This window comes from Patagioenas fasciata, chromosome 17 (assembly GCF_037038585.1).
Source record: "Patagioenas fasciata isolate bPatFas1 chromosome 17, bPatFas1.hap1, whole genome shotgun sequence".
NCBI lineage: Eukaryota > Metazoa > Chordata > Aves > Columbiformes > Columbidae > Patagioenas > Patagioenas fasciata.
In genome coordinates this window covers 504,976-517,599 of record NC_092536.1, presented here as the reverse complement: position 1 = coordinate 517,599, position 12,624 = coordinate 504,976, and the positions used below count along the sequence as shown (strand labels likewise).

The window sequence follows — 12,624 nt, the reverse complement described above, 5'->3', positions numbered from 1 at the left end:
CCGGCGTGGAGGTTTTCGGGGCAAGCCGCCTGCGCCCAGGAGATCCCGCGGCAGGCTGAGTGAAGGGTTGTGATGAAACAAAAGCAAACGCTGCCTCAGTGTGCAAACACACAAATGGGCTTTGGAGTCACCAACAAATCAATGGCAGTGCTGGGATAATTTTATATGAAGGCTTTTTGTGTTAGCAATTAGCATTTCGCCTTCATTAAAACATGATTTTTTACTAATTAGGACCTTTCCCGTTAGGAGAGATTTAAATGAAGAACAATAATCAAACGCTGGCACGAGCATGTCTGAAATATTAAATTTGCCATTTCAATGGCAAGCCACAGAAATCCCAGAGCGAGTGGTTTTCATGTTGAGTTCTATTAATGTAAAATATGCTTCATAACTAAAACCTGTCACAGAAAACGGCTCACACCAGCTAAATTCAATTGGACAGTTAATTTAGCTTTAAAATTGAAAACACTACCTCCGCTTCAGGATGCAGGAGGAAGGGGGGGAAAGCCTTTGATAAGTGTAATGTATTTGCTATTAAGGCTTTCAGAGCCCATTCTGCAGGAGGAGAAGGGAGAAAAGGGGGAAAAAATGGCTCCCACAAATGTGTTTAAAAGCTGAAAGTATTTATTAAAAATGTCAGCAGAAAAGTGCTTTTGGCAGATTAAAGCGGGATTCGGCTTGACAGCTCTGACAGGGAAATGTGACGGGGGAAAATTCTCTGTACATGTTTGGAGTGCGAATGGGGCGCAGCGAGCAGCCGGGCGCGGGGCGGAGGCGCCGCGTGTCCTGGCCTCCCGCGCCGCGCTGGGGAGGGCGGCCAGCGGAGCCCCTTCGGACAGACCCCTCGCTGCGAGGTGTCTCTGGCTGTCATTAGCCAGTAATGCTCTTAAGTGTATAGATATGTGTATGTATGTATATACTTGATTTTTCCCTTCCCCTTGGCCACCCCGGCAGGTGTGCGAGCAGGGCTGCCTGGTGGCATTGCTGTACCGGAACGTACGGGAGAGGGTAACGTGTGCAGACTTAGCGGTGAGCTTAGCTCAAAGCGTTAAGTGGGCTTGGAGACTCTTCTTGTTAGGCTGATGCACTTCCAGGTTTTTCTCCTTTCCCTCTGCCCCAGAGTCGCAAGCTGAGCCTGCAGGAGCTGAGTCTGAGTGCCTGATTCCTGCAGATCTGCAGAGCCAGCTCAGCAGCCAGTGGAGTTCAGTGGGGAACGGGCGCTGTGATTTCGTGAGTGGGGCCGTGGGGCAGTGCCTGCGGGCTGGGGCACCCTTCAGGGCTCTGCTCAGGCCGCGCTCGTCACCTGGCCACCCGCTGCAAATGAGAATTTTTCAAATTCGTAATTAAACAGTTTGAAAAGTAAGGTTCATGAATCACAGAATGCTCTTCGTTCATTACTTGACGAGTGCAATTTAGCTTTAATTACGTATAAAGCTTCCTTGCGTACTAGTAAATGTTCTGTAGTCTATTTAGGGACTGTCAGAAAGTCTCAGGGAGTCCCGTGGGTGCAGTCGGATGTTTTTCCCCATTCGCGGCAGACTTGTTGTAGAGAGGGAGCGGGGAGGGGAGGGGAGGACGTGCTGCCCGGTGTGGGTTCCTGCAGGACGGTCTGTCCAGCCCTGCCGGCCCTGCCGCGGTTTGAACAGCGGGCGTGCAGCTGCGCTGGGGCAGCCCCTTACGCGTGGCACTGGGCGCTGACAAGCCCCTGGGCAGGAAGGACGCACAGGGACGGCAGGGACGTGTTCTCCCCGTGGTTCGCAGTTCGGGTGAAGGCTGCAGCACAGGCTGTGCAGGGCTGGCCCTGCGGACGATGCTCTGCGGCCAGGGACACTTGGGCTGTTTCTTGCTCTCCCCCAAGTGGCTCTCCTGCTGTTCCTCGGTGCATTTGGCCTTCAGGACTGTTTTTCATGCTGTCTTTCCCTCCCATCTCTTTACCAAGAACTCGAGTGAACAGTGGAGCGAATGGGGTGGGAGGCGGCAGGTTTGGTGGGCGCAGGCGGCACACGGAGCTGTGTGTGGGGCAGTGTCGGCGCTGGAGCCGCCTCCGCACGGCTCTCGACTCTCCGCCCTCCGGCCGCATCGTTGGTCTCCGTTGAGAAGGCGTTATTATGAACAGCCTAGCTGCTCTGTGTGGTTTGTTTCTTGAGGTGACTTGTTCAATGGGATGCCAGCAAGTTGTTCTTTATTTACATTAATGCATGTCATTAGTCTCTAATGGACCATGAAGTCAAGAGGTGGCCTGGTCTGTCGTGAAGTAATTGCACTCTAAAGAAAACTGAAGCAAATGATTGATTACGTCTTGCACACACACACACACACACACACACACACACACACACACACACGCGCAGAGCCATCGGTCCATGCGCATCAAAACCCAGAGCGCTCTGCTGCTGCTTTGCCACAGTGAAACTTCTGTGGGCAGGGAGTGCTGCAAGTTCCTAGCGAGACAGCCGTTGTCTGTCTCGTACAGCGCGTCTTTCCAGACGTTACACTCAGTGCCATTTATTATGGGTCATTGGGGAAAAATGCTTGTTGCGATCTGGTGAAATCACCCCTGGCTGCAGAGGTTTGGTTTGCTGGGCTCTCTCTGGCACGATGAAAGCCGGAGGAGCCTTAGCCCGGGTTTGGCAGCAGCCGCGGTGGCGTGGGCAGAGAGGCCGGGAATCTGCAGCTTGGTTATGTTCCCCGTGTTGATGTAAAATTCCCTTAAAATCTACTGCAAAGCTGACATCCCTATTGCACATGTGCTCTCGGGTCTTCTACAACCAACAGAGTCAACAGCCTTTATCCAAAATGGGATTTTCCTCTGCTGTCTTTCATAGCGAGGTAATTGGAAGTTGCCAGGGAATTAAGAGCCAGAAAAGCCATATTGCTATTTTGTTGTGTTGACCCAAGTAAAAGTGGAAGGCTTGGGCATTTTGTTTTGGTTTTCCCCATGTTCCGTAATTGTCCTAATCTTTTCTGATGTCCTGAACAGTCCAAAAATCCACACGGAGCCTTGTATAATGGCTTTAAAAAAAGGTTTTTATCTTTTTCTTGACCCATCAGCTTAAGAACTGCCTGCTTTTTAATGGATTTTCTCCCTCACTAAATTGAATGGATTGTCCCTCATTATCATTTAAATAGAAGCCTCACTCCCTGTGAACATGGAAAATTTGAATGTGGTAGTAGAGCTGTGATAATTTGCAATATTCGGAGGGTGGGGGCAGGCGGCAGAGTGCAGAACTGCTGAATGTAATTGTCATGGATTCTCAATTTTGTTGCCACAAGATGGGAAAATAGACTAATAATTGTCTTCCAGCCCTAGTAGAATAGTTGCCCTAGTTAGCTGAAGCTAACACTCTAATTGTCATGGGGGCACCAAGATGAATGAGGATGTATGCAGGGCACAGCCAGGGCTAAATTGAGTGATATACTAAGGCAAAGAGCAAATTGGCAATTATTGGCCCAGCTGAAAAGGTTGGCAGGTGTGCTGCTTTCTCACGAGCCCTTAGGGGGAAATTGGAAATATAAAATATCGACCATAAATACTCGCTGATTAGGAAATATGTTGCAAGAGGTGCTGGCCACTTAGGAGTCAAAACTCCCCTTTCCCGGGGATTGACTTCACGGCGCATAAAACCAGCGAGCGCTGCTCCCGAGCGGTTGAGAGCTGCTCCTCGCGCCCCTCGTCCCCCAGGCTATCTGTGCCACTTTTCAGTCATCCCATCCTCATATGTCTGTTTGGTATTCTTTAAATATAAAAAATGAAAAACAGTCTTTTAGGAAATGCTGAGATTTTCCTCTCTGTAAATGCTCTTTGATAAGTGTTTAACGTATTGTATAACTAGATATGAAATTCTCTCTCTGGCAGATGAATACAGAATAAGTTCTGTGATTTCTGATTCAAACAGCCCCCTGTGGTCTGCCTTTCTTTGTGTGCCATCACAGGCACCATCTGCCCCTTCCCTCCCACCTTGTGTCTCGCGCTCCGCGGGGCAGGGGATCAAAGCAGCAGCAGCCGGGTGCGGAGCCGCAGGCCCTCACCTGTGCCCCAGGCTGCAGTCCCCGGCCAGGTCCACCATCAAATGAGCCTCTGAAGGGACAGCGGGACCACGGCAGCTCCACAGGTCCGCACCGATCCACCTCGCGAACCTGGGCGCGCGCGGGACACCTGGTGTTGGCTCCAGACCTTCACCACGCTCTGTACTTTCGTCTTTGTGTTGCTCAAAATACCAAATGCTTGCGTGGAAGCTGATGCAGCAGCAATTATGAGCGGAGTTGTAACGACTTGCATGAAGCTTCAGGTAGCAAAGCACAGCTAGGAGGAAGGAAAGCCTGGAGAAGGTGGAGCTGGCCGAGGGGTGATGGTTCGAGTGGCAGCAGCACTCGTGCGTGTTCTGTGTGTTCTGGAGATGTGAGGTCTCTTCTCGGTGTTCCTGGCCTGCTGGACACCCATTGCTCGTTCCTGGGCAGCAACCATCTTTCCTTCGGCTGGCTGTGCCCATCAAGCTGTAGGACTTGAAGTGTCCTGGCCCGAAACTGCTCTGCAGCTTACCAAGCCAGTTCCAGATCTTTAGTCCTTGTGTAGTTTGATATCTTACTGAACTGGTTTTGCAGTATTTCCAAGCATAACCCTCTTTGTTTATCCAGCATAATAAAATAGTTGAATTAAAGAAGGAACACATTCAAGCTTTGCATGTCATCCAGGATCATTGATCATGTATTGTGGTTATCTTGTCAGGTCCTCATTTCTAATCTCAGTGAGCATCAGATGCACTCTGTGACCTTTGCCAGGTCAGCTGAACTCGCTGTATGAACAGGCACAAGTGTGACTACGGAAATCAGTTGTGTGAAGAGATTCTGTGTTCAGGTCTGGGGTATCTTCTGCCCTTGGCCCTTTTTGCCCTCCTCCCCACTTACTCCTCATTACAAGGGTTTCGAAGGGGAGTTGCTGGGAAAGGGAGTAGCAGATTTCTCCAGTGTTCAGAGCTGAACCCCTGTTCTGTCCTTGAGCGTTCTCTGGATGCCCAAGTGAACACGCGTAGTTCCTCGCGCCTTGGTCCTGCCCGACCGCGCACTGGGGTCGCCCAGAGGCCGTGTGAGACGGGTACGGCTGAGCTGAGCATTCAGCTGAACAAATGCTGTGAAACATAATTAAAAATTAGTTCTCTTTGCATTATTGATTAACTCTGCTGAGCGTTGAACAACCGAATCAGGCTCGTGGCATTTGGGGCTGTGATTCAGCAAGGCCAGATTAGGCACTGAACGGGACAGAAGCGAATACTAAGAACAAGAGCTAGTTTTATGGTCGTGATGCCATCACCTGCTTTTGTTTAATCCCCCTGTAGTTAGTTCGTATATCAGAGATCCAAGTTGAAACCTGCCTGACCCGTTGAGAGTGAGGAACTGGCTCAAGGTGCCCTATTACCGTGATTATTACCGGATATTAAACCCCTTCCTGCTGTCTTTCTAGTTCGATAAATAACCCAATGGCTCTAAGAAGCTGATCAGAGGGTGATTGTGTGGATTTCCTTGCACGGTGAGAACAGTGGAAGGCCATGTGTTTATTTATACCAGGGAAATGACTTTTCATGTCAGTTTAATAGACGATTTTGAAAAGCCTGCTGAAGCTTATTGGTGAGATTTTGTCATGATTTTCTTTTCTAAATTGCAGTCACAGTGTTTATCAGGAATAAAGGAAGAGGTCTGTTAAATCCAGTTGCAGACTGCAGTGTACCTCAGGCTCTCAAGGACACTGGCGGGGATGGTGGAGCCTTTCAACAGGAAGATTCTGTCTTTGCTGCCAGAAAGGTGTAGCTTTTTTATATCTCCTGTAATTAACACAAGAGCTGTCCCAGGGCAGAAATAATTCACTCTGTGACATAACTGAAATGTCTTGTCTGTGCTGCCTGGTTTTGTTTTTAACCTTGGGCTTAAAAGGAACCAAAAATCTTTAGTTGTAAAAGAGCACATCATCTGCAAAATATTATAAGCCATTTATCTTCATGCACAAATGCCATCTAGCCCTGTAGTTCCACTTATGCGTCATTAAATGCACAGACCACACTCATTTTGCCCCTAACTAGTAACAGTCTCTCTTAGAAAGTCCAGAGCATTCCAGATGGTGCTGGCAGAGGCCCAGGAGGCAGCAGAGTGGGTGCTCAGCCCCTGCCCGCCCGGGCTCCGCAGGGATCGCCCCGCAGCTCCGGCGCCCGCTCGGGCTGGCTGACCGTGTGCGCTGGGCCGGCGCCGCCGACTCGGGCGGGCAGCGCTGCGTCCTGCGGGCACGGCGCCCTCCCCGCCTCCGCTCCTGCGCAGGGTGCGGTTTGCAGCGGGAAGGGCTTTGGCAAGACGTGCTGTGGTGGTGGCTCCAGTGTCCGTGGAGAGCTGGCCAGGTGGGGCCACCGCCCTCCGAACCGTGCTGGGCCTCTCCTGCCGGCGCCGTCCCCTGGGGGCAGCGGGTGCAGCCGGCGCCTGGGCCAGTGGGGCGCTGGGTTGGGTTTTGGTCTCGGGTGAACCAAAGCTGCCAGGGAGGTGTTGTGCAGCACTAACACGGATGTGGCTGGCTGGGTACCGCAGTGACCATCGTACCCTGCTGCTTCAGGTACCTTCAGGCAGGAGAAAATTGACCAAAATAGCAAGTAGACTATTTAGAGAATGACAATGTAATGAAAGCCCTCCTGTAAGTGCCCCTGTCCTGCAGGTGAGAACCTCTCTAAGTCTTTCCTGCTGAGGCTCTGCCCCAGGAACTGCTCTTGCCAGGCAAGCGCTCTTTTATAGCCAGAGGTTTCTTCAGCTTTGGGTAGGTGCCAAGTTAAACTTCCACTAAGATTTCTTATATTTGCAGCCACAATTGATTACTTTTCTCATTATTTGATCTTGATATAGAGACATATGGATTGAGCTACGTTTATATCAACCCTCCAAGATTTTTTCTTTAGGAGCATCCATCGCAGTTGTGCTCCAGCTGTTCTGCTCTGGCACTCGTAGCTGACGTTAGCTGGGGCTGCCGAGGTTTCTCATGTGGCAGTGGGTACGGATCCTCCGGAGGAGCCCGCGGTGCTCCCAGCTGACCGAAAAAGCAATAGCGGTTTGTTAGATGTGCAGAAGAAGGCACGCAAGCAGCCCTGGAGAGTGTGGGACGTGGCTGTGCATAAAGCTGATTGTTGGAAGGGGCTTTATGAGTTGGATCCAGAGTGTTCACTGGTTACTAACTTTATACATGCAATAAAAATGCGGGGCCGGGGGGAGGCAGAGGACACCGCACGGATGAACACGCTTTTTACCTATGATTTCCAGGAAATGTAACGTTAAAACTTGGAGGAAGAAGTTCTTAGATGTGAAAAATGCTAGAGCAGTTTGCCATTCAGTTTTAATTATTTCTGATGTAACACTTTATTCAGCAACTGTTTTTATTGTGTTCTACTCGGTGGTTTTAAATCAGTGGTCTGCAGATTCCTGGGGTTCTCGGGCAGCTTGAGATGCCTGAAAATTACCTAAGAAAAGCAGGTCTGTTGTAAGCGTGTTCAGTCGGTGACCCAGGGTCTGCTCCCTCCCAGGAGGACGTTTTGGGTGCGCCCAAGACTCCAGGATTGAAAATAACTGCTCAGACGAAAGTGCTCTGAGAGGCTGTTTCCCTAGAGAGAAGCTTCTAATGAAACCTCCTGTTTCTGGTTTTGGTTATTCTTTCCAATTTGTTAGAGCTTGTCAATCTTTGTTAAATCCGAGCTGATGGGGAGGAGGGAGAGCAAGAGCTGCCACCCCTTCCCTTTCCTCCTCCCGGAGCAGGCGGTTTGGCCCTGCCCGGCAGGGCGGTGCGTGGGAGCCCCCGAGCGCCCTCCCGTGTGGGAGCGGTCACTGTGAGCTGCTCACCGGGCTGTGACAGCAGGAGGCTGTCGTTAACCCCTCTTCTATGCAAGGCTGACTTCCTTGTGGTGTTCGTGGTTTGTTTGTGTTTTATGTAGAAGGAGGAGTAGGTTTGTCTTAGTTTCTCGAAAAAAGAGAGATAAATGCTACTGCCCTTCGTTTCAGCAGTCTGCAGCTTTATTTCTGAGCAGTTTACATTAAAGAGGTTTATAAATAACTCTACTTTTTTGTAGTGTTTGAGGGTAGAGGCCAAACCAAAGTGCAATGTGCACAAGGTGGAAAGTTAACACTGGTGGTAGGGGCTTGTTATTGCTGGGTCAGGCTCCCCTCTGAAAGCTGTCCTTGCTGTGTAAGGGCTGTGCAGGGCCGGGTGTAAGGGCTCTGTATAAGGGCCGTGCAGAGCCGGGTGTAAGTGCTGTGCAGAGCCGGGTGTAAGTGCTGTGCAGAGCTGTGTATAAGGGCTGTGCAGAGCTGTGTATAAGGGCTGTGCAGGGCTGTGTATAAGGGCTGTGCAGGGCTGTGTATAAGGGCTGTGCAGGGCTGTGTATAAGGGCTGTGCAGGGCTGTGTATAAGGGCTGTGCAGGGCTGTGTATAAGGGCTGTGCAGGGCCGGGTGTAAGGGCTGTGCAGCGCTGTGCCGCAGCTTTCCTGCTGTCTGGCATGCCAGGCCGGCGAGGGGGGGTGAATGGGGAGCGTCCTTGCTCCAGCAGCACACTCGTGTAGCGGTTGGGCACTGCTGTTGTGTCGTCTTCGCTCTGGAAGCGTTCCTGCACAGGGCTGGACTGGTGAGTTGCCTCTCGGTGTCTGGGGTGGTCACAAGAGAGCGGGACAGAGCGGCAAGAGAATCGCGTCGTCCATTGAGTGCAGGCTTCTGGAAGGGCTTCTGCAGGTGTCTGGGTGCCTTCTGATCAATAGGTTTGCAAACCGGTAGTACAAAGCAACTGTTATCTTACTGGTGGAAAACTACAGGTATTTGCAGTAGCCTGTGATCATTTTGTATCAGTCTCTTTGGGGGCATCTTGCTCGTGTGGTGATGAAGTAACACGGTGACTTCTGGCAGAGCAGCAGACAGAGGAGCCATCCTCAGCCTGCAGCTGCGTGGCATTTTTGTTCAGGTTTTGGTACCCGCTAGAACATGAGTCTTGGAAACGGGACTGCTGAGACTCCCTGAATCTTACTTAATAAAATCACATAGTGAGGGCGTCACAATTATAAATCACACTTGGAGACCGGCCTGCGGTGTGCTTGCTGGGTCACGCAGTGTCGTGTGCCACCACTGGTCTCCGTTTCTTTTTAATTCCCGAGGAGAAGGCCCGTAGCAGCAGCTGGAGATCGATGTGGAATTCATTTGGCTGTTTGGAGAAAGCCACTGCCAGTGAAAACCGGCAGCCTCGGGTTGTGGAGAGGGAAAAGGGATCCAAGTGACTGGAGATAGCGTAATGAAAAGAAAAAGAAGCAAATGACTTGGCAGCGTGTGAAAAGCGGTGAGGACGTGGGAGAGAAAGGAGCAGGAGGAGCTGAAATGAAGAGTAGGAGTAAACAATGTAATTTAACTTACTCAAAAGGGACAGAATGCTTATTAAAGCTCTGAGAGATGATAAATTAGTGCTTTGCTGCTATTGTTGTTTCAGATAGAGTTGTCATTTGTAACACTGCAGCAGTGAGAGCTGGAGGCTTTGGAGGGGAATGGGAAGTGGGATATATGGTTACATGACTGAACATTGGAGTGAACGAGGCAGAATGTGCAGCTGCGATTCAGGAGAGCATCCTTGCACACGCGTGCTGTTCCATGGGAGCTGCCATGGCCTGCTGGACGGGCACAGCTCACGCGTCTGCTGTTCCGTGGGAGCTGCCGTGGCCTGCTGGACGGGCACAGCTCACGCGTGTGCTGTTCCGTGGGAGCTGCCGTGGCCTGCTGGACGGGCACAGCTCACGCGTGTGCTGTTCCGTGGGAGCTGCCGTGGCCTGCTGGACGGGCACAGCTCACGCGTGTGCTGTTCCGTGGGAGCTGCCGTGGCCTGCTGGACGGGCACAGCTCACGCGTGTGCTGTTCCGTGGGAGCTGCCGTGGCCTGCTGGACGGGCACAGCTCACGCGTGTGCTGTTCCGTGGGAGCTGCCGTGGCCTGCTGGACGGGCACAGCTCACGCGTGTGCTGTTCCGTGGGAGCTGCCATGGCCTGCTGGACGGGCACAGCTCACACGTGTGCTGTTCCGTGGGAGCTGCCATGGCCTGCTGGACGGGCACAGCTCACACGTGTGCTGTTCCGTGGGAGCTGCCGTGGCCTGCTGGACGGGCACAGCTCACGCGTGTGCTGTTCCGTGGGAGCTGCCGTGGCCTGCTGGACGGGCACAGCTCACGCGTGTGCTGTTCCGTGGGAGCTGCCGTGGCCTGCTGGACGGGCACAGCTCACGCGCCGCTGCTCTGCAGATGTGTGCACGCTGAGGGCTCTTACGCAGCTGGGGGTGCTGCTGAAACCCTGCTCTGCTTGGGAAACCTCGTCTGAAATAGCCCTGGAGCCCTCACCTGGAAAGGCTCTTTGGCTGTTGCTCCTGTGGCGCACGCAGAATGTCCGATCATCATTTGCAGAATGTCGGATTGCCATTTGCAGAATGTCCGATCGTCATTCGCAGAATGTCCGATCGTCATTCGCAGAATGTCCGATCATCATTTGCAGAATGTCAGATCGTCATTCGGGGCACTCTGATTGTGAAGTTTTCCCCTAGGGAATACGGGGCTGGGGGAGGGAATTGCAAAATGATTCTTATCTTACTTTACACAGAATCTCTTGCATTACTTACTGTGGCATATTGTTTCCTCCCACAGAGTTCTGCTCAATCGCTTTCAGGAAGAGGCTACTCCGTAAGTTATTTTAAAGCTATTTTTTTCACTTCTGTTGATGTTGATTGCAGAGGTTTACAGCACCTATTGCATATCCACTGACGTGAAAGAAATGCAGGACATGAAAAGTGAAGTTGGAGTACAGGGCTGTCATGGACACGGCAGGGGCCAGCGCTGACGCATGGGAGCGCACTGAGAGTTTGGGGGCTTCTTCAATTTGATTTTATACTTCTAGGCAGGGGTTTGCTGTTTTATAGTGGATTACAGCTAGATAGTTACCTCCTGAGAATTAAAAGACCCAAGTGGGAAGAGTTTTCCACACCAATGGGAGATGCTTCCCTCCTCCCCTCCCTTCCCCATTTAGGTTTGCATTTGTGTGTTAATTACAAGAATCAAAGACAAATGTTACTGCGTTTTAAGAACTGGGACCCTCACCAGTGTGAACCAAAAAGGTCAATATTTTCTCATTTACAAGCTCTGAGTTATAACCGTGGTCCCTTGTTCTCAGAGGAGGGTGCTGCTGGTCGTTTCTTCGCAGGAGTGCCGCGGGCACCCATGTTCTAGGGCCGTGCGACAGGGCCAGGACACGTCTGCGGTGTCACAGTGATGTTTGCTGGACCGTTCACATGTTTCTTACTTGCATGTGCAATAATGACATTTCTTCCTCTAGAGGTGGAATATTTGTTTCTTTTGGGTGCCTTTGCTCAGCTGTCCCAAGAGAGGTGCATAGAGACGTTATTGTGTATATTAATAAGGAAATAGGAGAAGGTGTGAGTGGCTTAGCCATGTCAACACGAAAATTCCTGGAATCACGTTTTATCTGACTCTCATAACGAACATATGGTGTGGAGGTGCGTTACGGCACCCTGGTTGTTCATGGATACCCCACTGCCAGCGCAGAGGTTGCGGATGAAGGCGTAGGCTGACCTGGTGTGCAAACCTGGACAAGAGCGTCCCGGTCCAGCCGACCGCTCCTGCCCCGCGTGCTGGCAGTCACGGCTGCTTTCGTGACCTCTGCCGGGGGGGAGTTTTGCCTGCTAGGTAAATGGTCCCAAACTCTGTTTCTGACCAAGAGCTATAACTGCTCATTTTTCATAAACCAGAACAAGGCTGGATTTTATGTACATCAGGAAGTTGATGTGGAGACCTGGTACACGTTTTTGTTTGGTTGGGTTTTGATAATGACATGAATGATTTTCTTTCAATAACTGATATTGTATGATCAGAGTTGCATGATGGAACCCGTGAGCCCCCGCCTGGTGTGTGCACACAGAAAACATTGCTAGGCCATGCAGAATTTGTGGTCTGATTTCACAGTGACACTGGCTCGTGCTATCATACGTATTATCAGGAACTCATAACACAAGACAAAGTACGGTTTCATCATAAAGCTGTTACAAAATAACACATGACTTGAGAAGCCCTGTGTCTCCTACGTGACTTCTGTCTAAATCTTTCGGCCCGAGGTGAGTGTGGTGACTTCGCTGGGCGGTGAGGAGGCCGCTCCAGGGCCGGCCCCGCGCTGCTGCTGCGGGCAGGCGCTGCGTGTTCCCCGGTCCGGACAGGGCCACGCGGGCCCTGGCACCGCCTACATAGTAATGAATCATCCTCGCGGATTTTATGGCTGAGGGCATGGTTTGGGAATTAAACAATTTCCCACTGGCTGTAACATAGGTTGTGAAATCTCAATGGAAAAAGGCCAAACAATTCTTTTTAGAGTCTCAAGGCAATAAATCATGGGACTGTTTTCCTCCATTGCTGGCTGTTAAGAAATTTACTTTTGTCTCTCAGATAAATGGTTTTCAGAAAATTTCTAGCTCGTTCTCGGTGCGTGTGTGAGGACAAGGTTCTTTCATTTAGCCAACCCATAACTTCTCGAGGGAGGTGAGAGCTTCCTGCGTGCCAAGGCAGGATTTTGAGATCATGAGCAGCAT

The 12,624-nt window shown here is 51.2% G+C and overlaps 1 protein-coding gene across 25 annotated transcripts in view; it reads left to right on the top strand.

Moving 5' to 3' along the window:
* The window catches only part of FBRSL1 (fibrosin like 1), a 464,112-nt gene that overhangs the window by 191,985 nt on the left and 259,503 nt on the right, over nucleotides 1–12,624 (top strand). For 22 of the 25 annotated variants that reach the window (XM_071816110.1, XM_065851291.2, XM_071816112.1 and 19 more), the window contains one exon: nucleotides 10,676–10,711. The exons of the other annotated variants lie outside the window; for them this stretch is intronic. In XM_071816110.1, coding sequence (XP_071672211.1) covers nucleotides 10,676–10,711 — 36 coding nt within the window. The remainder of the gene's footprint in view (nucleotides 1–10,675; nucleotides 10,712–12,624) is intronic. 25 annotated transcript variants of the gene reach the window in all.